Source organism: Globicephala melas, chromosome 11, assembly GCF_963455315.2.
Source record: "Globicephala melas chromosome 11, mGloMel1.2, whole genome shotgun sequence".
NCBI classification, from domain to species: domain Eukaryota; kingdom Metazoa; phylum Chordata; class Mammalia; order Artiodactyla; family Delphinidae; genus Globicephala; species Globicephala melas.
Window position 1 is genome coordinate 86,409,251 of NC_083324.2, and position 27,508 is coordinate 86,436,758.

The window sequence follows — 27,508 nt, forward strand, 5'->3', positions numbered from 1 at the left end:
GCATGTGAATACACACAGAACAGAAAAATAAAGAAAAATAAAATGGCAACAGCATTTTCTCTTTTCTGTTCCCCTTCCTCCTTCTTGCCCTCTTACTATATTGTTAAGAACAACAACAATAATAATAAACAACCATTTATTATTCTCAAAGTATCAGATTTAGCATTACATTATCCTGTTTAATATTCATGCTGATTATCTAATGAGTATGCTTTACTCCTATTTCTCAGACGAAAAACTAAGCCTGAGAGAGAATAAACAGTTTTCTTAAGGGCACAGAGCTAACAAACTACGGAAACAGAATTTAACCCTTTCTGTTCTTAACCAAAATGCCACAGTATCTAAGGCTTATCTGAATCACTGCTCTTATCACTCAGTGATATTATGGCTTACTTACTAAATTGCAGACTATAAGCTACATGGCCCTGTGATTTTTAACTCCCTCTGTGCTAACAGTTTCTGGTGATATGCCAGTAATTGTTTAAACCATATCCTATTATTACCACCATATTTAGTTTAATGGAAAACAATCTTGAATATATTTGTTGAATATATATATACAATAATATTATATGGAATAAAAGGTACTGTAAATATAATAATGGCATTATGACATTTTAATACTAAAATATATTTTTAAATATCTAACAAAATATACTTATTGCTGAAAAACACACTACACAGAAAGTTAGCGGCTTAAAACAATAATTTATTATTGCTCCTAATTCTGCATGTGGATTAGGTCCAGCTGGGCAGGTATTTTTGGATCAATGTGATAGTGGGAACATTCAATATGGCTTCTTCATTCACATCTGGAGTCTCAGTTAGAATATCTGTGGGCTGACTATGCATCTCTCTGTCCATATGATACTGCCAGTAGGGTAGCTGGACCTCCCTCAAGGTGGCTTAGGGTTCCAACATTCCATAAGAACAAGCCCAAGTATACAAGTGCTTATCAAACTCTGCTTGCATAATGCTTTCTAATGTTCCACTGGCCGAAGCAAGACACATGATAAGCAGATAGTCAATGTGGAAGGGGTCTATCTACACGAAGCATGAATACTAGGAGGAGTGATTCAATGAGGCCCATGGAGCAGTAGTCTACCAGGATTTTTCAATAGTTTATCCACATGGTATTTAGAGAGAAGAAAACAGGAATTGTTGATTCCCTGGGTTTGTTAAATCTTAGATTCTAAAATGTATTTATAAAATCTGTAAGTAATTATGAAACGTAAAGTCAACTAAGCTTAAATATTTCAAATAATGTTTATGACAAAAGTGGGTTTTGTCCATTGCACACGTAGCCTTTTATCCCTGAATCAAGTCCAGCACTCTGCAAGTGGCAAGCAATGTGGCCCATTCTAATTAATTAGCTAGGATTTTCTCCTATTTATTCCCCATGTGCTTGGGTTTATTTTCTCTCTACTTTTCTGGTTTCAGACTCTGGTTTCGATTTCTGACTCAGATCTCTTTGTTTTGATGACTTCCTGGGCTACTTTTTTGAGTTCCACCATATTTCTGAGCTCTAATCATGCCGTATCAAATGCACATGCACACACACACATTCTGTATCAGGCCTGACTCATGAAACACTGCTACTGTCCCCACACACACCACTGAAGTCTGTCACTTCACACCCACTGAGGAAGGTATTTAGAGAAATCAAATCTGTATTTCCTAATGAGATGAACATGTAGAAGACCATTTACGTAGCTTACGTTGTTTATGCTGATATTCTTGACCGTAAATGGTACGTTTCTTCTCCACTTCCATTCAATATTTTGATCAAATGACTTGGTATTTGAGAATCAAGAAGGTTCTCTAGACAAGTTTCTAGAAGTGGTCCTCACAACACCTCTACCTGGGTCATTTTGAGCGAGTCATTTGAAAATGTAAATTCCCGGGTCTATGGCAGACCTACTGAATAGCAAATATGGCCAGATACTTGCATTTTAAATACACATCCCAAAGGTCCAGTGGTTATTCTCAGAGACAGTAAAGTTTAAGAACTGCTTCCATAGATGATTACTACCTCACCATCATTCACCTTCCTTAACTAAAATTCAACAAGTCAAAAAGATCTATGTGGAGTGTATAATCATCTAAGCCTTCATTCCTTCCCTTTTTCATTCAATACATTCTTTCATTAGATCTTTCTCATTCTGCCCCAATTATATTTTCACTGGTTAAATCCTCTTACCCCCAGGTTCTCACCCATACCAGAAATGAACTAAAGGGCATAGTATTTAAAGTCAGCAGTCTAAATCAAACTTTTCTTTCTTATATTACAAATAACAAGAAATGTGTTGGAACTCACAAAGAGAAATAAAAAGCATAACTGAGAGCAACAAATAAAAAGAAATACAGAAATTTATAACCTCTGCTGAACAGCCAAGGTCCCACTAACAAACATTTTTTTCACGCAGAAAATTTTGCTTGCCGCACCTGACATTGTGCAAGTATGTTTACTGCAATTTAATATCCACACAAGCAGGAGAAGAAATTTAATAATTTTTCAGCTGGAATGAATTGACAGCCAGTGTTAGAAAACTGCATACTCTGCAGAATCAATAAAAGCTGCTGGCATCACAAAGTAGTACTTCTGCCCAGAAAACATCTCACAAAGGTCAGGTTTACAAACCACCAGGTAGCAGTATCACTTTCACATCTTTCCAGGGCTATTAAAATTCCATTAAACAACCTTCCAAAACTAACTTGCAGCCTTTAAAGTTCACCAAAATGATCCCAGAGACAGATCAGCCTCAGTTCAAACTCTGAAAGCAAACCCTTGGTTAACTTCTGTCCCCTTGTCCCCAGAAATCGTTTGCAGAATTCTGTTTCATAGAAGAAAAATATCAAAGCAAATATTTATTTATAACTAGAAACGCGGACCTACACGGATATACTCATTTGGTAAAATGACAGATACCCGTTAACTATCAGGAACTACTTTCCAAAAGTAAATTATTTCTCTGTTGCAAATCCTGGAAAGCTGCCACCACCACAGATAATCTGGTATCATAAAATCAAGCCTGTGTTATAAGACACAGTACTCAATTGTGAAGGAAGAGCAGCTGAAACTAAGCAATATCTCTAGCCCACTTTAGAAATATAGATTTTCCAGGCTTTATTTTCATCGTAGGTTCCAAGTCGCATATGGAATTTCATCGAGTATAATCAATTCAGGATTAGCCACTCATTCAACATTTATTGAGCACCTACTAAACCCAAATACACACTGTCACCCATGCCTGGCCCGATGCCCTCCTGGCTCAGTCCCCCAGTGACCTGAAACCCAGATGGAAGGAGAGCGGGAACATTTGTTGCGAGGACCAAGAGCCTGCCTCTGAGTGGACGCTCGGCAAGAGTCTGTTAAGTACTTCAGGTTTCCTCCAAAGGGCACAAACTTCATTATTTGCTTATTTGATCTCAAAAGCAGATGGATGTGCACTCAGTCAAAACAGAATACAAGCATCTTAGGACCTTGACAGAGAGCAAAGAACTCTGCTGCCCTGCTGAAACCAAATGGCTGGCAGAAAGAATTGGGTTTCCAGTGGAAAATGGGCAGGCTATTCGTTCCTCTAAATCAGTGGTCTCCATATTTTAGAAAATCACTCTCCGGGATCGCTTAAAAATTTTTTTAAATGCATCTCCAGGGAGATGTATTTATTTATTTATTTATTTATTTTGCAGTACGGGGGCCTCTCACTGCTGTGGCCTCTCCCGTTGCCGAGCACAGGCTCCGGACGCGCAGGCCCAGCGGCAGTGACTCACGGGCCTAGCCGCTCCGCGGCATGTGGGATCCTCCCGGACCGGGGCACTAACCTGTGTCCCCTGCATCGGCAGGCGGACGCTCAACCACTGCGCCACCAGGGAAGCCCAAGGGAGATGTATTTATTAATGACACTCAAGCACTACTGTGCTAATATATTATATACGATATGAAACATACACCAAAAAACTCTTTAAGGAAGAGAAAATACAGATCAATATAAATTCTAGTATCTTCTTCCTGCACTCTGACATATCATCGCACTAAACGACCTCAGGCATGCAGACCCTAAGCTAGGAGCCTCCACAGCAGGATTCCTTTGTGGTGCCCAAGGACTATGGAAGTGGGGTCAGATCACTGGAGTACCAAATACTTAGCATGTGTTGTCTTAGCCTCCCAAGAAATTCTTCCAGAGTGTTATGCTTTACAGGGCACGGCTGCAAGTTTTAACAAGGAATGCCAAAGCATACAAGTTTAAGAAACTCAGTAAGTGAGTCTGAGTGTTAAAGGGATGCTGTTGAGACCTGATGCATCTCTCAGTACTCCCTAGAAGAGCTCACATGTGAAAATTTTCTTGCAAATCTAATGCCAAGTTGGGTTGTTTTTATTCCTTATAGACTATATAAGCTTTTAAGAAAAGTTCAGAGTCTAAACTGCCTATCTGACTATGGCTTACTTTCCCGTGTTCCAATGCTGCACCAAGTCTTGACTTTCCTCATCTCCTTTCCCAAGGTCTCATTATTTTATATGGTTTTCATACTTACTTGCATTCTTGCAGGTTGTTTTGTGGAACAAAATAGAGTAAAAAAGATAAAACTCACCAGTAACAGTGGGGGATGGATATGAAAACGTATTCCCAGAAGCTCCAAATTTTCCGTACTTTGGATTACATGTACTCTGAACTACGAAAGCTTAGAGAATTATGAACAGATGTCATTTCGTAAAACAGCCTTGGGACTGCATCCTTGTTTCCCACAGCAGAGATAAGCAAACCGCACCACTGGCCTCCCTATCTTATTGGCAGAAGTAATGAAAGGCTGATTATAATGATATATTGTTATCACCGCTTTTCTAATGCATGTGCCTATCAGGAGAAATATGAACTGTTTCGAATAAACGTTCAATAAATATTTGTTGAATGAATGGCAACATAACAACTATATAGTTCCAATGGTTACTTCAGTTAGAGTCACTGTTTGGTTTCTTTCTTTCATAGACCTCTAGCATCACATAAACCTTAAGATTAAGGATGGCAAGTGGATTTCATCTGGAATACTAAGCAGTGGCTAATAAGAACTCTGTATTAAGAGGGATTCTTTGGGGAAAGCCTGGTTGATCAGTAAAGGATGCCTGGAGTTGGGAAGGCAGAGGCGCAGCACGAGGGCTGCCAATTTGCTGACACCACCCTGACAGATAACGGATGTTTTCCAAATGTAGAGATATTTAAGTTAAAAGGCTCAATGGTTTTTGCCATCTGAAGACTTGCTTCCTGGGTCTGTGTACTTTTAATGCTCATTAGTCCAACTGGCTACTCTGTCCTCCTAAACTAGGAGGAGCTCCTTGGAGACAAGGACCCCATCTTTTCCACCCTTTTAATTCCCATACAGCACAGTAAATAAACACTCATAAAATGCCAGCTAACCCTTTTGTGATACCTGGAGAAAACAAAAATCACCGAGCCTTTTCACTAAATAAGCACCACTGGATTCTGAAACCAGCCACTTACTAGCAGGGTGGTGTCTGCAAATGAACAACACGCTGTTCTGACCTGCCAACCTCCCTAACCTGGCTCATTCTTTTTTTTTTTCTTTAATTAAATTTTATTGGAGTATAGTTGCTTTATTGTTGTGTTAGTTTCTACTGTACAACAAAGTGAGTCAGCTATAGGTATACATATATCCCCTCTTTTTTGGATTTCCTTCCCATTTAGGTCACCACAGAGCAATGAGTAGAGTTCCCTGTGCTACATGGCTCGTTCTTTACTAATCAACCAGGGTTCCTCCCCACAATCCCTCTAGAGGTCAAGAGGGTCAGTTCATTTAATAACTTCAACCAAAAAATTATCTAAACTAGTGGTTCTCAATGCAAGTTCTCAACTCTGGCTTATATGTTAGAATCAACTATATTTTAGAAAATGCAGGGCCTCCCAATCCACAGAAATGATGATGCAGTAGTCAGCAATGGGACACAGACATCAGTGTGGCTTTGGTTTTATAAAATTTCCACATGACTAAAATGAACAGCTAGACTGATAATACTAATCTATTCTAGATCAACATGAGTTTCTAAAGACTACATCCATCTCTTATGAATTTATGATGTGTATTAGCATATTAGAGACAATAGGAAGTTCCCAATAACGTCTCATTTACTTTAAGTTAGCTTTCTCCAAAGTTGACCATTAAACCCTTATTCGAACACGGCCACTCCCATTGATTCATGTACTGTCTGTAGCTGCTTTTATGCTAGAAGGACAAAAATGAACAGTTGCACCAGACACCTTGTAGCACACAAAGTCTAAAATATTTACCATCTGTCCCTTTAAGAAAACATCTTCCAGCCCTGGACTGGTGTACTTAAGGATACACTAGAGAAATACTAAACTACACCAGCCAATTCAGGCCAAATCCTAAAGGTTCTGAGGAAAGGCCTCAGAAGCAAGGGCTCATTAAACAGGGCCCCACCTCTACTTCAATCCTGGCAGTTCTGCTTTCACTTTCCAAAATTCATCTGAAGAAAGTTCCTTTATTGCTAAGAAAACTTTGAACACCACTGACTTAGAAACTCAAAGGTCTAAAGAGGCAAGAACCAAGTAAATCATACTCTGGTCTGCCACAGATAGTCTTAACTAACATTCTCTGAAATAAGAGTGATTAATCTCAGCTTATTTAAACTAAATATCTGATAAACAGCTCTTTAAGGCATCAGATCTCCCTATCAAGTTATATGTATTATGTACATTACATTTATTTAGCTCCCCCCATTAAAATGTCTTTAAAAGTTATAGTTTAATATTATATTGGGGGATCTGTAAGAATCAACAGAAGAAAAGACAATGTAGAAACTATATCTTAAAATTCTACACACTGCCAGCTAAAGGCATTTCTATTATCTTTGTCAATGTCTCTTAGAAAAGAATATAAGAAAATAATTCTTCTTAGCGTTTACAGTCTAGAAACATGTAGATTTCTCATTATAAACTATATCCTTGGGACTTCACTGGTGGTGCAGTGGTTAAGAATCTGCCTGCCAATGTAGGTAGGGGACACGGGTTCGATCCCCCGTCCAGGAAGATCCCACTTGCTGTGGAGCAACTAAGCCCGTGCGCCACAACTACTGAGCCTGCGCTCTAGAGCCCGCGAGTCACAACTAGAGAATCCGCGCACCACAGCTACTGAAGCCCACGTGCCCTAGAAGCCCGCCCGCCACAACAAGAGGAGCCACCACAATGAGAAGCCCATGTGCAACAAAGAACCAACAGAGCCAAAAATAAATTAATTAATTTTTAAAAATATATCCTTCCTTTTATACATTCATACAAGTTATATACATCACCCTATCTCCTTATTCTTTGGAACAGCCAAGATTCACCAACTTGAATATACCAACTTCATACCAATATACCAATCAGCCAAGATTCAAGTTGGTATAATTATCTTCCCTCTTGAAACATAACACAACATATAACACAACATTTCATACACCCTTTATTTTCATGGTCTATTTACACACAATCATTTAATGTAAGCTGCCTAAAATCCCTTTTTGGAAGTTGACAATGTATAACAAATATGTACAGTAACATTATTAATCCTATAGAAGAAACAGATTTCTCAATTTGAACACAGCACAAATGAAAAGATAAAGGAATAAAAGACATTTAAATAACTGCCAATATAAATTAATAGGATGCAATTATTGGTCTCTTTTTAAGCTTAGATGAAAATCAATATACAGTACTCATTGCTAAAGGTGATAAGTCAAATGCAACAGCTCCACAATCTGAAGTTCATACACCAGAAAATCAAATATTGCTCATATCCTTTCCTATCTAAAAGGGCAGGAAGCAATGTTTTCCAGCTGCACTGCATAATTAATCTCATACACAATAGACAGTATCTTTGCAAGTCTTGAAATAAAACAGAATTCATTTCATAAAATTCCAACATTAATCTTGAAATCACTAAGCATCAAGAAATTTTCTCCTTGCCCTGAATATTTCATCTTAATTTATTTACCTTTCCATAACTGGTTTATGCCACTTATCTTGTGGGGGACGTTCAGATTTATGAGGGAGAAAAAAAGTAGCAACACAGAAATGAGATCTAGAAAAGCACATGAGAGCTATAAAAACAGCTCATCCATCATCTCTACATTTTGATTCCAGAGACAGCAGTGAAAGGTGTTGTTTCCACACCACTCACCCAGCACACTTAAAAAGGTTTGCTCCATCACTTATACAACTGAAACTGATTGATTAGTTGCTAGAGAAAAATCAATACAAATATCCTAGAAAATACTAGCTTGTAAATTCATTCTGGCCCCAACAAAGTATAGGTCATTGCTTGACATGTTTTTCTAGATGTCTAAAATGCAACCATGTCAAACCCCAGCCCCCAAAGACTAGGAAATTTTAAAACCTAAAGTTTGGCATAAGTGAGGAAGTGAGGGGAGAGGTTTCCCAATGGTCTGTTAGAACAATGTGATGATACCCAGAAATTAACCTGGTAAATATTATAGTCATATGCAGAACTGCCCACAAAAATGATACACACACTGAGAAGGTAAAAATAGTCCATGAAAATGTCAAGGGGCTAGGATAAGTCCAAAAAAGAAAAATGCTAGGAAACCAGTGAAATATAAACTATATTTTTTGCACAAAAGGTAAACTAAAGTTTCCATTCAAAAATATAAACAATTTTATTTACTGATATCCATTCAAAAGTTAATGAGCTCCCTTTCTCATTCCTGGCAGCTGAATGTACAGTCAGTATATTTTTAGTATGTTAGGAAACCATTTTATATTCAGAATGATTTCATGGTTATTTCAGAATCTCTTCTGAATGCTCCCTTGCCTATGGGTTAGCCCTAGTCTCTTCACTCATTACACTTCTAAGAAATAAACGTTTATGAATATAAAATGTTTCATAAATATGCTACTCAGAAAGAAATTGTGATCTTATTGTAATAGTCTGTCACGTGACTGGCAACCAGGATTGTAATCCCTATTCTACAATTGGTGTAGAGTTTTTTTTTTAAATCACTTTGTATTTGTGACACACACTCATTTAAAACTTAAAGGAAAAGCAAGAAAGGAAACGCAATTTTCAGTTGGGAAATTTAACTTGCACTGACAGGACGGCTTTAAACATAGCACTAAAATTTACTGACAGCATATTTAGACTTTTCATCTTAGAGTAAATTTTCAAAGAATCATAATGTTTATTACTGATTATAGGACAATTTAATAATGGTATAATGTAGAATTTAAGGGGCTCTGACCCCCCCAAACGTTCCTACTATCTGAATTACTAAAGAATGAATTACAGAGAAGTCACAAGAATACGAAAAACAGGTTATTTCTTCTATTACATTTAACTTCATAATTATTCTTCGCCATTTTATTTATTTATTTTAAAAAATTTTTGGCTGTGCCGCACGGCATGAGGGACCTTAGTTCCCTGACCAGGAATCAAACCTGCGCCTTCTGCAGTGGAAGCAGAGTCTTAACCACTAGACCACCAAGGAAGTCCCTTCTTCGCAATTTTAAAACTCAAACACAGGAATCCTGTAAGACCCTTATGATCCCAATGTCTTCTGCAGAAAAAAAAGACAATGCTGCTAACTCAATGTCTTTAAAATGTGAGCTTATAGACTGCCATTTCCTATTGTGAGATTATAAGACCACCCTTAGCATGAATTTGCAATTCTCAAATTAAGAAAATAAAAGGTAATTGTCATACTAGTTTCTATCTGTAGAGACATTTTTCATAAGACATATTGTAGAAGCAAAAGAAAATTTGTCTTTTGATTCTAATCATTAAATGTTCCAATATTAGATGTTCCAATATTCTCACTCAAAATTAGACTTCTCTTGTTGGATTTATTTTAAATTCCTTCAGTTTAAGTAACATGACTTCTTCATAATAAGGACACAACCAATTACTTCATGTAAGTTATCTCAAATTCAAACAACAAGCAACACTTAATGTCACAGTAATGAGAAAACCATGGCTTGTATATAGGTCAAGTACCTTGGTCAGATCATGTGGCTAGTAAGCAGCAGAGCACTGTTTTGAATTCAAACTCTCCTATGGCAAAGAGCATCTTAGGACTTAAAATTGCCTAAACACACTGGCTTACCTAGAAAGTTATGACCTCGATATTTTAGTAACAGTTCCACATAGCAATAAAATGAGCCTGCCAGTCCGAAAACTAGCCTTCCATTTCAACCCTAATATTCAGATAACAAGACAACAGAAAAATTTTACACCTACTACTGGGCATACACCCAGAGAAAACCATAATTCAAAAAGACACATGCACCCCAGTGTTCATTACAGTGCTATTTACAATAGCCAGGTCATGGAAGTAACCTAAATGCCCACTGACAGACGAATGGATAAAGAAGATGTGGTAGTACATATATACAATGGAATATTACTCAGCCGTAAAAAGCAATGAAACTGGGTCATTTGTAAAGACTTGGATGGACCTAGAGACTGTCATACAGAGTGAAAAAAGTCAGAAAGAGAAAAACAAATATCGTATATTAACGCAGATATGTGGAATCTAGAAAAATGGTACAGATGAACCGGTTTGCAGGGCAGAAATAGAGACAGATGTAGAGAACAAACATACGGACACCAAGGGGGGAAAGTGGCAGGCGGGGTGGTGGTGGCGGTGGGATGAATTGGGAGACTGAGATTGACATATACACACTAATATGTATAAAATAGATAACTAATAAGAACCTGCTGTATAAAAAATAAATAAAATAAAATTCAAAAAAAATGAAAAAGAAAAACTTTACATTGCAAACATTCCTTGGTTGGGAATAACCAAGCACATCCGTATCTACTGATGATGATGAAAGTAGTATTAAATAAACCTCTTCTAATACTTTCTCTATAAATAGCCACTAAATCACTGCTGACCTCCGATATGTTCTTTGAATCGCTCACCTTAACCAGCAAAGTCACTTGTATTTGTAATTTGAATACCTTCCAATTTGCAGAGTTAGGTGGATAGATCATATAGTTTTAACATCTCCATTATCCAACAGATATATGGAAAAACAAACACTAAGTAAGAATGCCAGCAAAGGGATCATTTTTCAAATAAAGTAGGTTTCTGTGCAAATTCATGCCCTTTCTGAAAAATCCTTAAAGTAGCCATGTTGCAGAAAAGACAACCACCCAGACTTTTCCTAAGATTAGACAATTACCTGGCTCTGAAAGCAAACAACTGCAAGAGTCAGTGAGTTTCCATTTATTTCTTTCAATACAAGCTGAATGTGAACAGAGGAGGGGACTGTGCTAAGAATATAAAGGTAGAAAAAAAATTGTTGAGACGTGTTAGATTATTCAAGGGTGTTTTTCTCTCTGCTATAAAGAGCATTTCAAATTCATGTTGATAAAAGCTTTAGACTGAATAAGTTTGTTTGGAACTCATACATTCTGAGATGCAGGACGTGAAGTACTGAAAGTAGCTCTCCAAGTTACTTGCTAAAAGGAAAAGTACATTACCAATAACTACTAACCCACAGGATTATGAGACAATAGATTATCTCATGTTGGTTATAAAAACACAGCAGTGTTATATACACGTATTATAAGCCAAGACAAAAGGGGCAATTTATGGTTAGGTATCAACACAACTGTGACTCAACACAACTGAGACTCGTGTTACAGATACGTCTTACTATATGCTGAGAGATACCTAGGCAATCACATTTTCCAGCAAGTGATGATTCAAAAGTAGCTGGCCACCCACACAAAAATTGTTCTCATTAGGACTCTCTACCAGTACCAATATTTACTGCCCCACAGCAGTCCTGTGGATGACGAGGGTTCTCTCTTCTGGCTCATAGTAAAACCTACCTTCTCTTTCCAAAACTCCTGGTAACCCTTATTAGCTCTATATTCTGAATGGACCAAGAATTACCAAAGAAAGAGGGAGAAATCTTGAGTATTTCACTCAGTCCACAAAAGTCTTATTAACACACAACAGAAGGTCATGGCTTTCATTTTTATTTTTTTGTCTCTTCCATGGAATATAAAGATAGGTGATGAATTTCAAAATACGTCACTTACCTTAGAGTCATAAGAAAACAGATGAGTGGTGAAAGGGGAGTTATGTCAATATTATAACCTGAATCTGGTAACATCTTCTATTAGATAAGCTGAAATATTTGTAAACTCTTCAGAAAGCTAAAGAAGCATGTATCTAAAGTGAACTGTTACTTAGAAGACTATTATAATTTATTGAAAAGACTATAATCACACAGAATTCTAGAAACTCTTACCTTGAAAAGACTGTTTGGCTCTATCTACTAACTCATCAACTGGATAACTGGCCAAATTTCCTCTGGCGTGTTTAGTTTTGCAGTAGGTACAAGCATTGAGACACCTGTTCAAACGACAGCAATAAATAAAGTTAAATTTTTAAAGACAGTGCACACTTAACATGGGAAAAAATATCCAAAACATACACCAAAGTGCTGTTTTAGTATCATTTGCCAGGTTATGTAAGAGATATAAAAAATGAATATCTACCATGCTTCATATTTATTTTATTTCCACCAGGCACAAAAATCTGCAATTTGCAATTCTGTTAAGTTTCAACTATTCAAGAAAGATTGTACAAATCCCATATTATCTTCAAATGCACACATTAATGTGGAAACAAAAATGATAAATGCTTACAATGGTTAATCAAAACAAATTAAAGATTCACATTTTTTAAAACCAATGACATTTATTTGGCTATCATAAAACTAAAATTTTAGTATCACTTATATATACCGTATTATTCATAAATGAAAAAGCTTTTCATTTAACTTTTAACTAATGATTTAAGAATAAACAGGCAGGGACTTCCCTGGTGGCACATTGGTTAAGAATCCACCTGCCAATGCAGGGGACATGGGTTTGATCCCTGGTCCGGAAAAATCCCACATGCCACGGAGAAACTAAGTCCATGTGCCAGAACTACTGAGCCTGCGCTCTGGAGCCCGCGAGCCACAACTACTGAGCACGCACGCCATAACTACTGAAGACCGCACACCCTAGAGCCCGCACACTGCAACTACTGAGCCCACGTTCTGCAACTACTGAAGCCCATGCACCTAGAGCCTGTGCTCTGCAATGAAGAGTAGCCCCTGCTCGCTGCAACTAGAGAAAGCCTGCGCACAGCAACAAAGACCCAATGCAGCCAAATAAATAAATAAAATGTTTAAAAAGAATAAATAGGCAGTACAGAATTCTCGTAAGAAAGTACACCCTAAGAAATCTTCAGATAATATTTTTAACTCCTTGAAATCAGAAAAAAATATTAAAACATGTCCAGTGAATGCTCTTTGGGATTATATTAGTCAAAGTAAAGAAGAATAATGACAACATTAATTTAAAAAAATCAAAAAATAGGATTAATTCCCAAAATACTTCAGACATGATACAGAATTGTTTTTTAAAAACTAAAATGTTGGACTTCCCTGGTGGCGCAGTGGTTAAGAATCCGCCTGCCAATGCAGGGGACACAGGTTTGAGCCCTGGTCTGGGAATATCCCACATGCTGCAGAGCAACTAAGCCCATGCACCAGAACTACTGAGCCTGAGCTCTAGAGCCCACGAGCCAAAACTACTGAGCCCGTGTGCCACAACTACTGAAGCCCACATGCCTAGAGCCTGTGCTCCACAACAAGAGAAGCCACCGCAATGAGAAGCCCGCGTACCACAACAAAGAGTAGCTCCTGCTCGCTGCAACTAGAGAAAGCCCACGTGCAGCAATGAAGACCCAATGCAGCCAGAAATAAACAAATTAATTTAAAAAAAAACCTAAAATGTTTGTTCTACTCTTATAATTTAAAAATATAGTTTAAATAAATTTTCTTATTATAAAATTAAAGAAAAACAATTACATATAATAAGATATTCTTATGCCAGAAAGATAAGGCTCAACAACATTGAACAAAACAAAGAATAACATTTCTTCAATGACTCAACTGCTATAATAAATAGCAAGGTTTTAAAAGACCATCATTATACAAATCCTTTAAAATTTCAAACAGAGGAAAACAACTTTTAATAATTATAACTGGCCAATGTGTAATTCTGTTAATATATGACTTTAAAATACATATAAATCATTGAACTCAGGAGGCAACAATGTAATGCTTAATTTCTAATTATTTTTGCATGGAGCTCTTAAGTGAAACAACACACACATTTTGATTTTTAACTGACCACATGTTCTTAAACAGCTAACATTCCTTTCTTCCTAAGCCATTTACACACACACACATACACACACACACACACAAATTGTGGCCTCTCTCTTATGAATAGAGGTTCCAGTCTCCCAATTGTTATATGTCTTCGCTTTTCAATTTCCATCTGTTCCATAACAAGGGCAAAAAGAAAACTGGTTTTTTTTTTTTGGCTTCTCCTTGGGAGAGTAACTCACTTTTGTTTAGCCCTGATTGAGCACCAGGCATTTTGCTAGATGTTTCACATACATTATCTCATTTAACTCTTCTAGAGTTGATGTTACTATCTCCATCTTACAGATGAAGAATCTGCTAACAAAAAGTCAGATAATACAGCTCATTCCACAGAAAAACAAAGGAGCATAAGATACTGTATACTATGAACAACTACACACCAACTAACTGAACAAGCTAGAGTAAATAAATAAGCTAGAAATGCAACCCACCAAGACTAAATCATGATCCCATTTACAACAGCAAAAACAATAAAATACCCAGGAATTAATGTAACCAAGAAGGTGAAAGAGCTGTACAATGAGAAGTTTAAGACATTGATGAAAGGAAAAAAAAAAAAATCACCAAAGCTGGAGGCATCACAGTTCCTGATTTCAAACTATATTACAGAGCTATAGTAATCAAAACAGTAGGTGCTGGTGTAAAAACAGGCAAATAGACCAACATAAAAGAATTGAGAGCCCAGGAATAAACTCACGCATATACAGTCAACTAACATTTGACAAAGGAGCCAAGAATACTCAATGGAGAAAAGATAGTCTATTCAACAAATAGTGCTGGGAAAATTGGATATTCACATGCAAAAGAATGAAACTATCACTAACTTATACAATTGACAAGAATTAATTCAAAATGGATTAAAGACAAATGTAAGTCCAGAAACCATAAAACTCCTAGAAGAAAACACAGGGAAATAGCTCCTTGACATTGTTCTTGGCAATTATTTTTTTGGATATGACACCTAAAGCACAAGTAACAGAAGCAAAAACAAGCAAGTTGGACTGCATCGAACTAAAAAGCTTCTGCACAGCAAAGGAAACAATCAACAAAATGAAAAGGCAACCAACAGAATGGAAGAAAATATTTTCAAACCATATATCTGATTCATAATAAATTCATAATAATATATGATTACTACTCTACAATAAGGGATTCATAATATCTGGTAAGGGGTTAATATACAAAATATATTTTTAAAAACTCATGCACCTCAATAATAAATAATAATAATCCAATTTTAAGACATCCAAATAATATGGATGGACATTTCTCCAAAGAAAATATTCAAATGGCCAACAGGTACAAGAAAAGATACTCAACATCACTAATCATCAAGAAAATGCAAATCAATACCACAGTATCACCTCACACTTGATAGAAAGGCTATTATCAAAAAGATAAGAGTTAACAACACCTGGCAAGGATGTAGACAAATAGGAACCCTTGTGCACTATTGGTGGGAATGTAAATTGGTACTGCCACCATGAAAAACAGTATAGAGGTTCCTCAAAAAATTAAAAATAGAACTACTATATGATCCAGCAATTCCATTTCTGGGTTTATCTCCAAAGGAGATGAAATCACTACCTCAAAGAGGTTTCTGCAAACTCATTTTCATTGCAGCATTATCTACAATAGCCAAACATGGAAACAACCCAACTGTTCTTCAACAAATGAACGGATGAAGAAAATGTGATACGTTTAAACAATGGGATGTTATTCAGCTATTAAAAATAAGGAAAACCTGCCATTAGCAACAACATGGATGGATCTTGAGGGCATTATGCTAACTGAAATAAGTGAGTCAGAGAAAGAAAAATACTGTATGATCTCACTTATATGTGGAATCTAAAATGAACATACAAAATCTGAAAAAACCCAACTTCATAGAAACTAAGAAAATATTGTTGATCACCAGAGGGTGAGATTTGTGGGAGGTGGGGGAAAAGGGTGAAGGTGGTCTAAAGTTATAAACTTCTAGTTATAAAATAAATAAATTCTGGGGGTGTAATGTACAGCATGGTGACTGTAGTTATCAATTCTGTATCATATATCTCAACAGCGTTAAGAAAACAGAACTTAAAAGTTCTCATTACAAGAAAAAATCTGTAATTATGTAAAACGAGGGATGTTAACTAAAACTGTTGTAAACATTTCACAATATATACATATATCAAATAATTGTGTTGTGCATCTTAAACTTACACAATGTTATATGGCAATTATATCAGTAAAATCGTGGGGGGAAAATCAGATAAGTAGCTTGTCTGAGACATGTAACAGCTAAAATTCAAATATAAGCCTGCCAAATTTCAAATTCCCTCCTGTTTCCATACCAAGCTGCCTCCCCAGAATAAATATGTATCAAATATCCTAGCTATAGACAAATGCAGATAAGAAATAATAGTAAGACAGGCAATCATCTGACATGAGATATAAAGTAATACAACACATATATTCAAAGATATGGCTGGTATTCATCATCCTGTGTATGGAACTGTTTGTTTAAAACCTGTTTCTCTCCTTTATTCTTTGGAAATCTAAGGCTAGGCTTCTTGTCCATCCACTGGCCCAAACTAGTTATTTCACCGTTGTTGTTTATAAGTTCTGTTTTTCATCCAACTGCTGCTCTGTGGCAAAATATGTCACCTTGTTTGTCTTGCCATGGTTCTTAAATTCTACTGCTCAGGTCCTCCAAGCTGATTCCTCTCTCTGTCCTTCTCCTCGGTGGCTTCATGATGGGCTCAATGCAAAAGACCCCTTATTCATTCACCTGGGATCCCCCCTCATGACTGCCATTCACTCAAGTTGAATCGGCACCGTTCTGAGGAATCTGCTCTCTCTACCCTCGATACTACTTATTTCCAATGGAGAGCTCCATAAATTAAGTGGACAATCTCGATAAAAGCTAATACTATTTCTAACTTGGGCTATTTCTTAAAAATAACTTTCTTAAGGGACACTAGCCTAGAGAAGGGGAAGGAAAACAGAAGGGAAACATGTATTTTAAATATTTATAACATAAATCAATTAACACACATAAAACACTTAGAATACTGCCGGCACCTAGTAAGTGATCAGTAACTTTAATGCAACTGTTCTAAACAATTCTGTAAGGAATTAATTATGCACTATCATGTTCCAGGGGTACCTAACTTTATGGAACAGATGTGTTGCTGATAGGTTGACTTAAATCAACTATGGAAACGAAATCATGTTTTCCTACTGGCTCACTTAATAAAGGTGGAAATGTATTCCCCCCTCCATGGAAAATCACTCATGAAAATGTACTAAAACATTTAAATAAAACAAGCTGATATTTGGAAACATTTATAATAATCAAAATAAGCCAGTAAGTATAAATAGTACATTAAGAATTCAAAATATTCTTCACTAAATTGCTCCCTTGGGGTTAATTAGAGTTGTTGATGTGATATACTTTTGAAGTTCTAAACTCTTTATTGTATAAGATGGGTTCATCCTTATCTGCAATTACCAAAGTAATACTTCATATTATTTCAATAAAGTGAAAATTTCTATAGAGAGCATTTCTATAAGCATGTTATAACAGCACTAATCAAGCATTAAATCTGCTATGTCTTCAATTTAAAAAGGAGAGATATTTGTTATAATACACAGGAAAAATATCCAATACAAAATCAGAAAAGAAAGAAAGAGCTTTTTGATGCTATTTGGCTTAAAAACAATCTTCTCAAACACCAGGAATTATGATGACCAATCATTTCGACATGACAAGCCTCCAACAAAATAAAAGGATTCATCATAGAAACCTTTAGTAGTTTCAGTTATCTGTAAACAATTAAATAATTGTCTAAGAGTAAGAACACTGAGCCAGTTTCTTTAACCGTCACAAAACAAAAGATCTTTGAAGGTTGACTGTTGAAAGCCAAAACCAAAAAGAGATGGCTGTTGAACTGCAAGGAAGAGGCAAAATCCTGAACAGACATAGCCTGTTGTGATAGAAGCATAAAGGTAGCACACCCTACCTACTCATCTTTGTACAGGTTGTTATATGGCCACAGGCCAAGAAATAACTAAAAACCTCAGAAGCAGAGACAGACTGGGCATTTAATATAGCAGTATAACTCAAGTCTTAAAAAGCATCTGTGGTAGAATATTTTTAAATTACAGAAACTAAATATGTGAAATAACAATAAATTTTCACAATTAAAATTAAAAATAAAAATATTTCAAAGGGTTCAAATGCACAACAACATGCCAGTTTGATAGCAAAACCACATAAAGCAAAGAAAAATTAAAAGTTTAATTAAAAGTTTAATTTAATTTAATACATTAGGCTTTTTCTTCTAAAGAGCATCTTTAGATATCAGAAGTTTGGGAATAATTTAAAAATCAGAGTTATACTTTTAAAGTTTCACCCACACTAATATCACTTTTTTTAAGGCGAAAAAAAGCTTATGTGACTCAGGATTCTGCTTCTCTCTGCTTAGGGTCAAAGATAATTTGAAATATGCAGAAACTATTGTTTTAACAATAACATTAACACTTCAAACTAACATTCTGTGCCACTCACATAATTTAATCCTTATTTATTTTTAATCAGTTGACAGAGCATTATCTTTCTGAAAGCTTCAAACTTTACAAAATAAGCCCTTCATAGAGCAAAACCTTGGAAAAATCATATTGTGGCCTTCCATATGGAAGCCTCCTGAAGCAAAGAAAAAACAAACACTCAAGAAATAGAAGGTTCACACACAGTAGGCTGTGCCAGACGTGACTGTTAAATATCGCCTATTGTGAGCCCTCATCATGGTTTTTAAAGTATTTTAAAGTATTTCCAGGAAAATTACACACTTTCTGATCTTTTAAATAAATACAAGAGATACTCTTAGCAAAATGTGATTGGAGCTTCAAATTATAATTCCTATTTGCCAAGATCAAAATCCTGAAAAAGCAAAGGAAAAATAACACCTGAAAAACTAGCAGAATATATCCTAAATTCTTTAAGCTTCCTGTGGCCAGGACTCCTCCAATGTAACAAATCTCTCCACCTGAGTTACTGCCTCGATCTCCAATCTCAATCTCCTACTCCAAAAATTCATTCTAATAATTACCACCTCTGTCTTTAACTGTAATTGTGCCCTTTGTGGAGTTCCTTTTCATCTGGGGGGGAGGGGAGGGGGGGGTCAGAGGTAGGTCTGGGAACCCAGCTGCTAACCCTTCTATCTGTACAAAATTCAAAAACAATTGCAGCTATATTTTTTCCTTATCCTACCCCCATTAGCTGCTGTGCTATACCCTTTGTTTCAAAAACTTGTGCCATCATATTTAAACTCTGTACCCTTATTTCTCATTCCCTTTACCTGAAAGAGATATCCTTATCATCATCACCCATCAATCTCTATAAAAATCATCACAAGGGCTTCCCTGGTGGTGCAGTGGTTGAGAGTCCGCCTGCCGATGCAGGGGACGCGGGTTCGTGCCCCGGTCCGGGAAGATCCCACATGCCGCGGAGCGGCTGGGCCCGTGAGCCATCCGCTGAGCCTGCGCATCCAGAGCCTGTGCTCCGCGACGGGAGAGGCCACAACAGTAAGAGGCCCGCGAACCGCAAAAAAAAAAAAAAAAAAAAATCATCACAAGCTTTAAAATCATTTGGGGTGTGGGAGGTGCTAATAAGAGTAAAAGATGGTTGCTGAATGCTCGCCAGACACTCAGCCATACACTTATATTGTTTCATTTATCCTCACAACAATCTTGATATAAGTATCATTATCCTTAATTTTCATACAGGAAAGTGAGGCCGAAAGGGATTTAAAAACTAGCAAAGTTGCATAGATGGCCAAGTGAAAGATGCAATCAATCTTATCTGAAATTCTTTGATCACTGATTGTACTCTACTTCTCTTAAGATACAATAACTTACTCTAGGTAAGAATACGTGATTGTTGGGAAGGATTATGGGAAGATGGCACAGTGGGAAGCTCCAGGAATCTGCCTCCCCACCTAGACAACAACTGCACTGGCAGAATCTGTCTGGTGTAACTATTTTGGAACTCTGGAGTCAGCTGAAGGCTAGCAACTTCCAAGGGAAGATTTGAATGGCAAATTGCCCAACAACAACGAAATAAACATAGGACATTTTCCAGAACAGACCATATAACCACAAATTAAGACTCCAAATACTTTATTTTTTTTAAGATTTTTTTTTGATGTGGACCATTTTTTTAAAGTCTTTATTCAGTATGTTACAATATTGCTTCTGTGTTATGTTTTTTGGTTTTTTGGCCGAAAGGCATGTGGGATCTTAGCTCCCTGACCAGGGGTCGAACCCACACCCCCTGTATTGGAAGGCAAAGTCTTAACCACTGGACTACCAGGGAAGTCCCCCAAATATTTTAAAAGATAGATATCATACAAAGTTTCTTCTCTGACCACAAGAGAATGAAGTCAGAAATAAGTAACAAAAAGAAGAGGGAAAATTCACAAAATTGTGGAAATTAAGCAACACACTTTTAAATAACCTACGAATCAGAAAAGAAATCACAAAAGAAATTAGAAAATACTTAGAGATGAACAAAAACAAACACCACACACCAAAACTTACGGGAGGCAGATAAAGGAGTTCCATGGGGAAATTTCAAAGCTAGCTATAAACACTTAAAAAAGAAAGATCTCATATCAATACCCAACATTACAATGTAAGTATACAGAAAAAGAAGAATAAACTAAAATCAAAGCTGGCAGAATGAAGGAAATAAAGATTTTAGAAAAGGTAAACAAAATAGAGAATAGAAAAACAAAAGAGAAAATCAACAAAACTGAAAGTTGATTCTTCAGAAAAGATCAATAAAATTGACAAACCTTTAGCTAGATGGACTAAGAACAAAAAGAGGAGACTCTAGGGCTTCCCTGGTGGCGCAGTGGTTGAGAGTCCGCCTGCTGATGCAGGGGACATGGGTTCGTGCCCTGGTCCGGGAAGATCCCACATGCCACGGAGCGGCTGGGCCCGTGAGCCATGGCCGCTGAGCCTGCGCGTCCGGAGCCTGTGCTCCTCAACGGGAGAGGCCACAACAGTGAGAGGCCCGCGTACCGCACAAAACAAAAAAATAGACAAAAAAAAAAAAAAAAAAAGAGGAGACTCTAGTATAATCAGAAATGAAAGTGGGATATTACTACTCATTCTAAAGAAATAAAAAGGATTATAAGGGAGTGACATGAACAATTGTACACCAACAAATTGTATTACCTAGTTGATAAGAACAAATTCCTGGAAACAAAAAAACTACCCAGACTAAACCATGAAGAAACAGAAAATCTAAATATATCTGTAACTAGTACAGAGCTTGAATCAGTGATCAAAAATCTCCCAACAAATAAAAGCTCTGAACCTGATTACTTCACTGGTGAATTCTATCAAACATTTAGAGAAGAACTAATACCAATTCCTCTCAAACTTTTCCAAAAACTGAACAGAAGGGAACATTTTCGAACTCATTCTCTGAGGGCAAGATTACCTTGATACTCAAGCCATACAAAGACACTGAAAGAAAACAAAACCACAGACCAATATCCCTTATGAATATCAATGCAAAAATCCTCAACAAAAAAGATGCTAGCAAACAGAATTCAGCAGCACATTAAAAGAATTGCACACCATGACCAAGTGGGATTTATTCCTGGAATGCAAGGATGGTTCAACAGTGTGAATCGATCAATGTAAATGCCATATCAACAGAATGAAGGAGAAAAAAAAGAAAACATGGTCATATGAATTGATGTAGAAAAAAAGCATTTGACAAAATTCAACATCTTTTCATTATAAAAACAATCAACAAACTAGAAATAGGAACTCCCTCAACATAATAAAAGCTATATGTGAAAAACCCACAAAGAACCTCATTTGCAGTGATAAACAACTGAAAGCTTTTCCTCTAAGATGAGGAACAAGGCAAGGATGCCTACTTTCACCACTTCAACATAATACTGGAAGTTCTAGCTTGATCAATTAGGCAAGTAAAAGAAAGAAGGGGCATCCAAGTAGAATCTGTTTGCAGATGGTGCTATTTACAATAGCATCAAAAAGAATAAGATACCTACAAATTAACTTAACCAAAGCGTTGTGAGACTTATGCAATGAAAACTACAAAACACTGCTGAAAGAAATTGAAGAAGACATAAATAAAGGGGAATACACCTCATATTCATAGATTAAAAGACTTAATATCATTAAAATGTCAATATTACCCATAGTGATCTAAAGATTCAGTGCAATTCCTTTCAAAATTCCAATGACATTTTTTGCAGCAATAGAAAATCTATCCCAGAATTCATATGAAATCTCAAGGTACCCCAAACAGCCAAAACAATCTTGAAAAAAAAAAAAAACTGGAGGACTCACAGCTCCTGATTTCGAAAACTTTCTATAAAGCTACATTAAAACAGTGCAGTATTGACATAACACAGAAATATAAACTAGTGGAATAAAACAGAGAGCCCCAAAATAAACCCTCTTGTATATGGTCAGATGATTTTTGACAAGAGTGTAAAGACCATTCAATGAGATGAGGACAGTCTTTTCAACAAATGATGCTGGGAAAACTAGATAGCCATATGCAAAAGAATAAAGTTGGACCTTTACCTAACACTGTATACAAAAATTAACTCAAAATGGATCAAGGACCTACATGTAAGACCTAAAATAATAAACCTCTTAGAAAAAAACCAAGGACAAAAGCTTCACAACACTGGACTTGGCAATGATTTCTTGGACATGACATCAAAGGCACAGACAACTTAAGAAAACAGACAAAGGACTTCAGGAAAAGTTTTTAATTTTTTGCATCATTATCAACAAAGTAAAAAGGCAACCCACAGAAATGGAGATAATATTTGCCAACTATACACCTGAAAAAGGATAATACCCAGAATATATAGAGAACTCCAAAAACTCAACAACAATATCAAAAACCCAAACAACCCAATTCAAAAATGGGCAAAGGACTTGAGTAGACATTTCTCCAAAGAAGATCTATGAATGCCCAATAAGCACATGAAAAGATACTCAACATCACTGAATCAGTAGGGAAATAAGAGTCAAAACTCCAACGAGATACCACCTCACACCAATTAGGATTGCTATTACCAAAAAAACAAAAGAACAAGTGTTGGAGAAAATGTGGAGAAACCAGAATCCTTGTGCACTGCTGGTGGGAATGTAAAATGGTACCCACTGTGGAATACAGTATGGTGTTTCCTCAGAAAATTAAAAGTAGAATTACCATATATGATCCAGCAGTTCCACTTCTAGATATATACACAAAAGAATTGAAAGCAGGGTCTTGAAGAAATATTTGTACAATCATATTCATGGCAACAGCAATGTTATTTACAATCAATAAAATATGGAATCAACCCAAGTGTCCATCGATGGACGAATGGATAAGCAAAATCAATGGAATATTATTCAGCCTTTAAAAGGAAGAACATTCTGCAATACACTACAAAATGAATGAACTTTGAGGACTTTATGCTAAGTGAAATAAGCAAGTCACAAAAAGACTTGATTCCACTTATACGAAAGTACCTGGAGTAGTCAAATTCATAGAGACAGAAAGTAAAATGGTGGTTTCCAGGGCCTGGGGAGAGGGGGAAAATGGGGAGTTATTGTTTAATGAGTCTAGAGTTTCAATTTTACAAGACAAAAAGACTTATGGGGCTGGATGTTGGTGATGGCTGCACAGCAATGTGAATGTATTTAATACCACTGAACTGTACACTTAAAAATGGTTAAGGTGGCAAAATGGTTACGATGGCAACTTTTTTTTTTTTTTTTTTTTTTTTGCGGTACGCGGGCCTCTCACTGTTGTGGCCTCTCCCGTTGAGGAGCACAGGCTCCGGACGCACAGGCTCAGCGGCCATGGCTCACGGGCCCAGCCGCTCTGCGGCATGTGGGATCTCCCCGGACCGGGGCACGAACCCGTGTCCCCTGCATCGGCAGGCGGACTCCCAACCACTGCGCCACCAGGGAAGAACCCGATGGAAACTTTTATGTTACTTGTGGTATACCAAAATTTTTTTAAAAGAATACATGATTATTTGTGGGCTTAATGCATAGGAGATTATAGTTTATTTAAAAAAATAGGCATGTATCTTACTCGTCTTACTATCGTAGTATCTAACACAGTAACTTGTATACTATTAGAATATCAACAAATACTCAGTTATGGGTGATTTCATAATGAACCAGACCAGATGTCAAGCCAATACTTTGTTACAGAGTCGGGAGCAGTGCTTAGCAGAAAATGGGCTGGCAATTATTAATTCTACCTGCTTAGAAACACATCCAGAAAGATACAATGAAGCAGGGAAAGGGAAGCCAGGAATGGAGAGGGATGGGGAGATACCATGGATCTTGGTAGGCAAAAGGATCTGCACTCCTGTCTTCAAGATCAGGCAGTTGGGAACAGGAAACTAAAGCTTGGAGACTAAAACTGTAAGGCCAGGGACCCTACACAGGATATAAACACAGTACAATGTGTACACCAAACCAAATAGACCGTCTGACAAGAGAAATCAAAGGGCCAAAGTATCCATTAAGAACCAATGATTTCATTTATCCATTTTCAACATACATTTTCCATCAATAGTTCCCAGACCTTAAGATGTCACAGAGCAATAAATTTAAAATGCACACACTTAAAACTGGCAACCAAATAGGGCGCAAACTTTCTATTTTGCCAAGTAAAGACATTTTTTTAAAAAGCTAAACTACCCTATTGTGTTTGTATATTTTTATATTTTAAAATGTTTTAAATTTTAATATTTTTATTATAATAAGATATATTTATATTTTAAAATATATAAAATATTAAAATCTGATATAAAATAAAATATTTGATTTCTCTTTAAGTCTTCAGTGTTACTAAATGTAGTATTCAACAATGAATGCACTTCAACAATGTTAGCACCTACTATTATTATTAATAGGAGTAATTTATCACTCCATTCCTTGAATGTTTACATAATAACATTATAACCTATAAGTCACATAAAATAAAAGCTTGATATTCTCATGGGAAAAGTAACTTTAAATGGATGATATCTGACACACACAGTTTCAAGTAGTTCTGAATTGAGCTGAACAGGTTATACTTGTATGTATGTGATTCACTGTGTGCTTGACCATTTTATATTTCTGGAAGTGGATTTCCAACAGTGCAGGAGGGTTCTCTTTTCTCCACACCCTCTCCAGCATTTATTGCTTGTAGACTTTTTGATGGTGGCCATTCTGCCTGGTGTGAGGTGATACCTCATTGTAGCTCTGATTTCCATTTCTCCGATAATTAGTGATGTTGAGCATCTTTTCATGTGCTTTTTGGCCATCTTCATGTCTTCTTTGGTCTATGATAATCTTTAGAATTGAAGAGGTACAGGCAAAAATAGCAGAAAAATGGCTTTACCTGAATATTAGCCTAAATCGAGTAACATGTCAACTGATACAAACATAGAATATAATTAATAAGCCACAATAATAGTCACAGTTGGATTTTCAATGTGTTCTATTTATAGCTAGTGGTTTACTCCCTGGGGGACAAAGTCCCACCCCCATAACAGCAACAACTGTTTTCTGAGTATGTTTACCAAAATAGCATGGTGAAAGATGAGGAAATTCTGACAACCACAGAGCACGTACTTTTCCAAAATTCTTCTTTTATTCCGCCTACATTGTTATTTTTAGTTTTATAAAACAATGACAGCAGTACAAACAATTAAGACTAAGCTATTATCTCTATACCTTTCAAAGACAGCAGTGGAGGTAGCTGTAGCCACCAAATAATATTTGCTAGTGAAGCAAAACTACCTGATTGGCCATTAGAACTGGAGAACCCATACAAAGTTACTCTGTGCTGCTGATCTGAATTAACTTATGTCCAAGCGGAAAAAGAAATAGGAACTCTGACGACAACTATTTATCTGCTACCATGGTAGGGGACTTTATTTATACAGTGGGTGTGTAAATCATATATACATTTACATATATATTATGTTTACATATTATGTGTGTATTTAGGTTTATAAATATATACATATAATTCTTCCTTTTAAAATACAATTCTGCCATGTAGGACATATTCCTAACATACGGTAAGGTCAAAGAAGCAATAACAAATACTCTTTAAAGTAACATAATCAAGTAGATATGTATTTGTATGTAAAGCACAAACACACAAGTACACAGACACACACACACACACACACACACACAGTTTCGCCACTTGCACTCATAAATATTCACTGCATCTCTGAGTTTGTGTTTGACTTTTTTTTTTTTTACATACAGGTACCTGGCCCCCTTTCCAAACTTACTGAATCAGAATCTGCAAAAATGGAACCAAGGCATATGCATTTGTAAAACGTAGTACTATTTTTATATGCTTGAGTTGAAGCCAAATTTACTTGGTGATAATATTAGAAATAACAATTTACTTCCTGTGGCTTAATAGTTAACACTTATCTCCTATTAAACTAAGGAAAACTAAATCTTCACTTTTGAGTATTCTTAAGGATAACATACGGGAAGTGATCTCTAGCAAAGACTTATCTAAGAGTTAATCTCCTCAAAGTTTGACTAACCACACACAATTATACCAACCAAAAAAAAAAATGAACCGAAAAAACTGAATAATGAACCTCAAACTATATTGAAAAGTAAAGGAGTATCAGCAGAGAGGTATTGTTTTTGCTTCCTTAGTGGCTCTGGAGGCTGACGTCTGCCGGCGTGAAATCTCACAGGAAACACTGGCAGAAACTAATTCTATAACATATAACAGGTACCATATTTTGGCGCCTAGGATAAAAGGTATTGTTCGAACATGGGTCAAAACATCCTGGGAACAGAAAAAAAAAAAGTCTTATATTTCAACTGTGTTGAAACTAGAACGCTAAACTCAGATAATTTTCTAACCTGTGTAGGAAAATAAATTGTTTGGGTCAAATAATGGTGTAATTACATAATGAAGAGAGAGGAGGTGTTTTAAATTGAAATGGAAAAGTAAAGCCTAAGCATTTATGCAATTACCCAACTTTGTTTTTTTTTTTTTTTGGCCGCACCAGGTGGCTTGTGGGATTCTATTTCCCTGACCAGGGATCTAACCCGGGGCCCCTGGCAGTGAAAGCAGGGAGTCCCAACTGCTTGACTGCCAGGGAATTCCCAATTACTCACCATTTTCACCTCAACAAATCCTCTAAATG

At 36.5% G+C, this 27,508-nt stretch overlaps 1 protein-coding gene across 10 annotated transcripts in view; it reads right to left on the reverse strand.

The window, feature by feature from the left end:
- Positions 1–27,508, reverse strand: part of CDKAL1 (CDK5 regulatory subunit associated protein 1 like 1) — a 651,341-nt gene that overhangs the window by 356,314 nt on the left and 267,519 nt on the right. For all 10 annotated transcript variants that reach the window (XM_030881291.2, XM_030881294.2, XM_070046775.1 and 7 more), the window contains one exon: positions 12,300–12,403. In XM_030881291.2, coding sequence (XP_030737151.1) covers positions 12,300–12,403 — 104 coding nt within the window. The remainder of the gene's footprint in view (positions 1–12,299; positions 12,404–27,508) is intronic.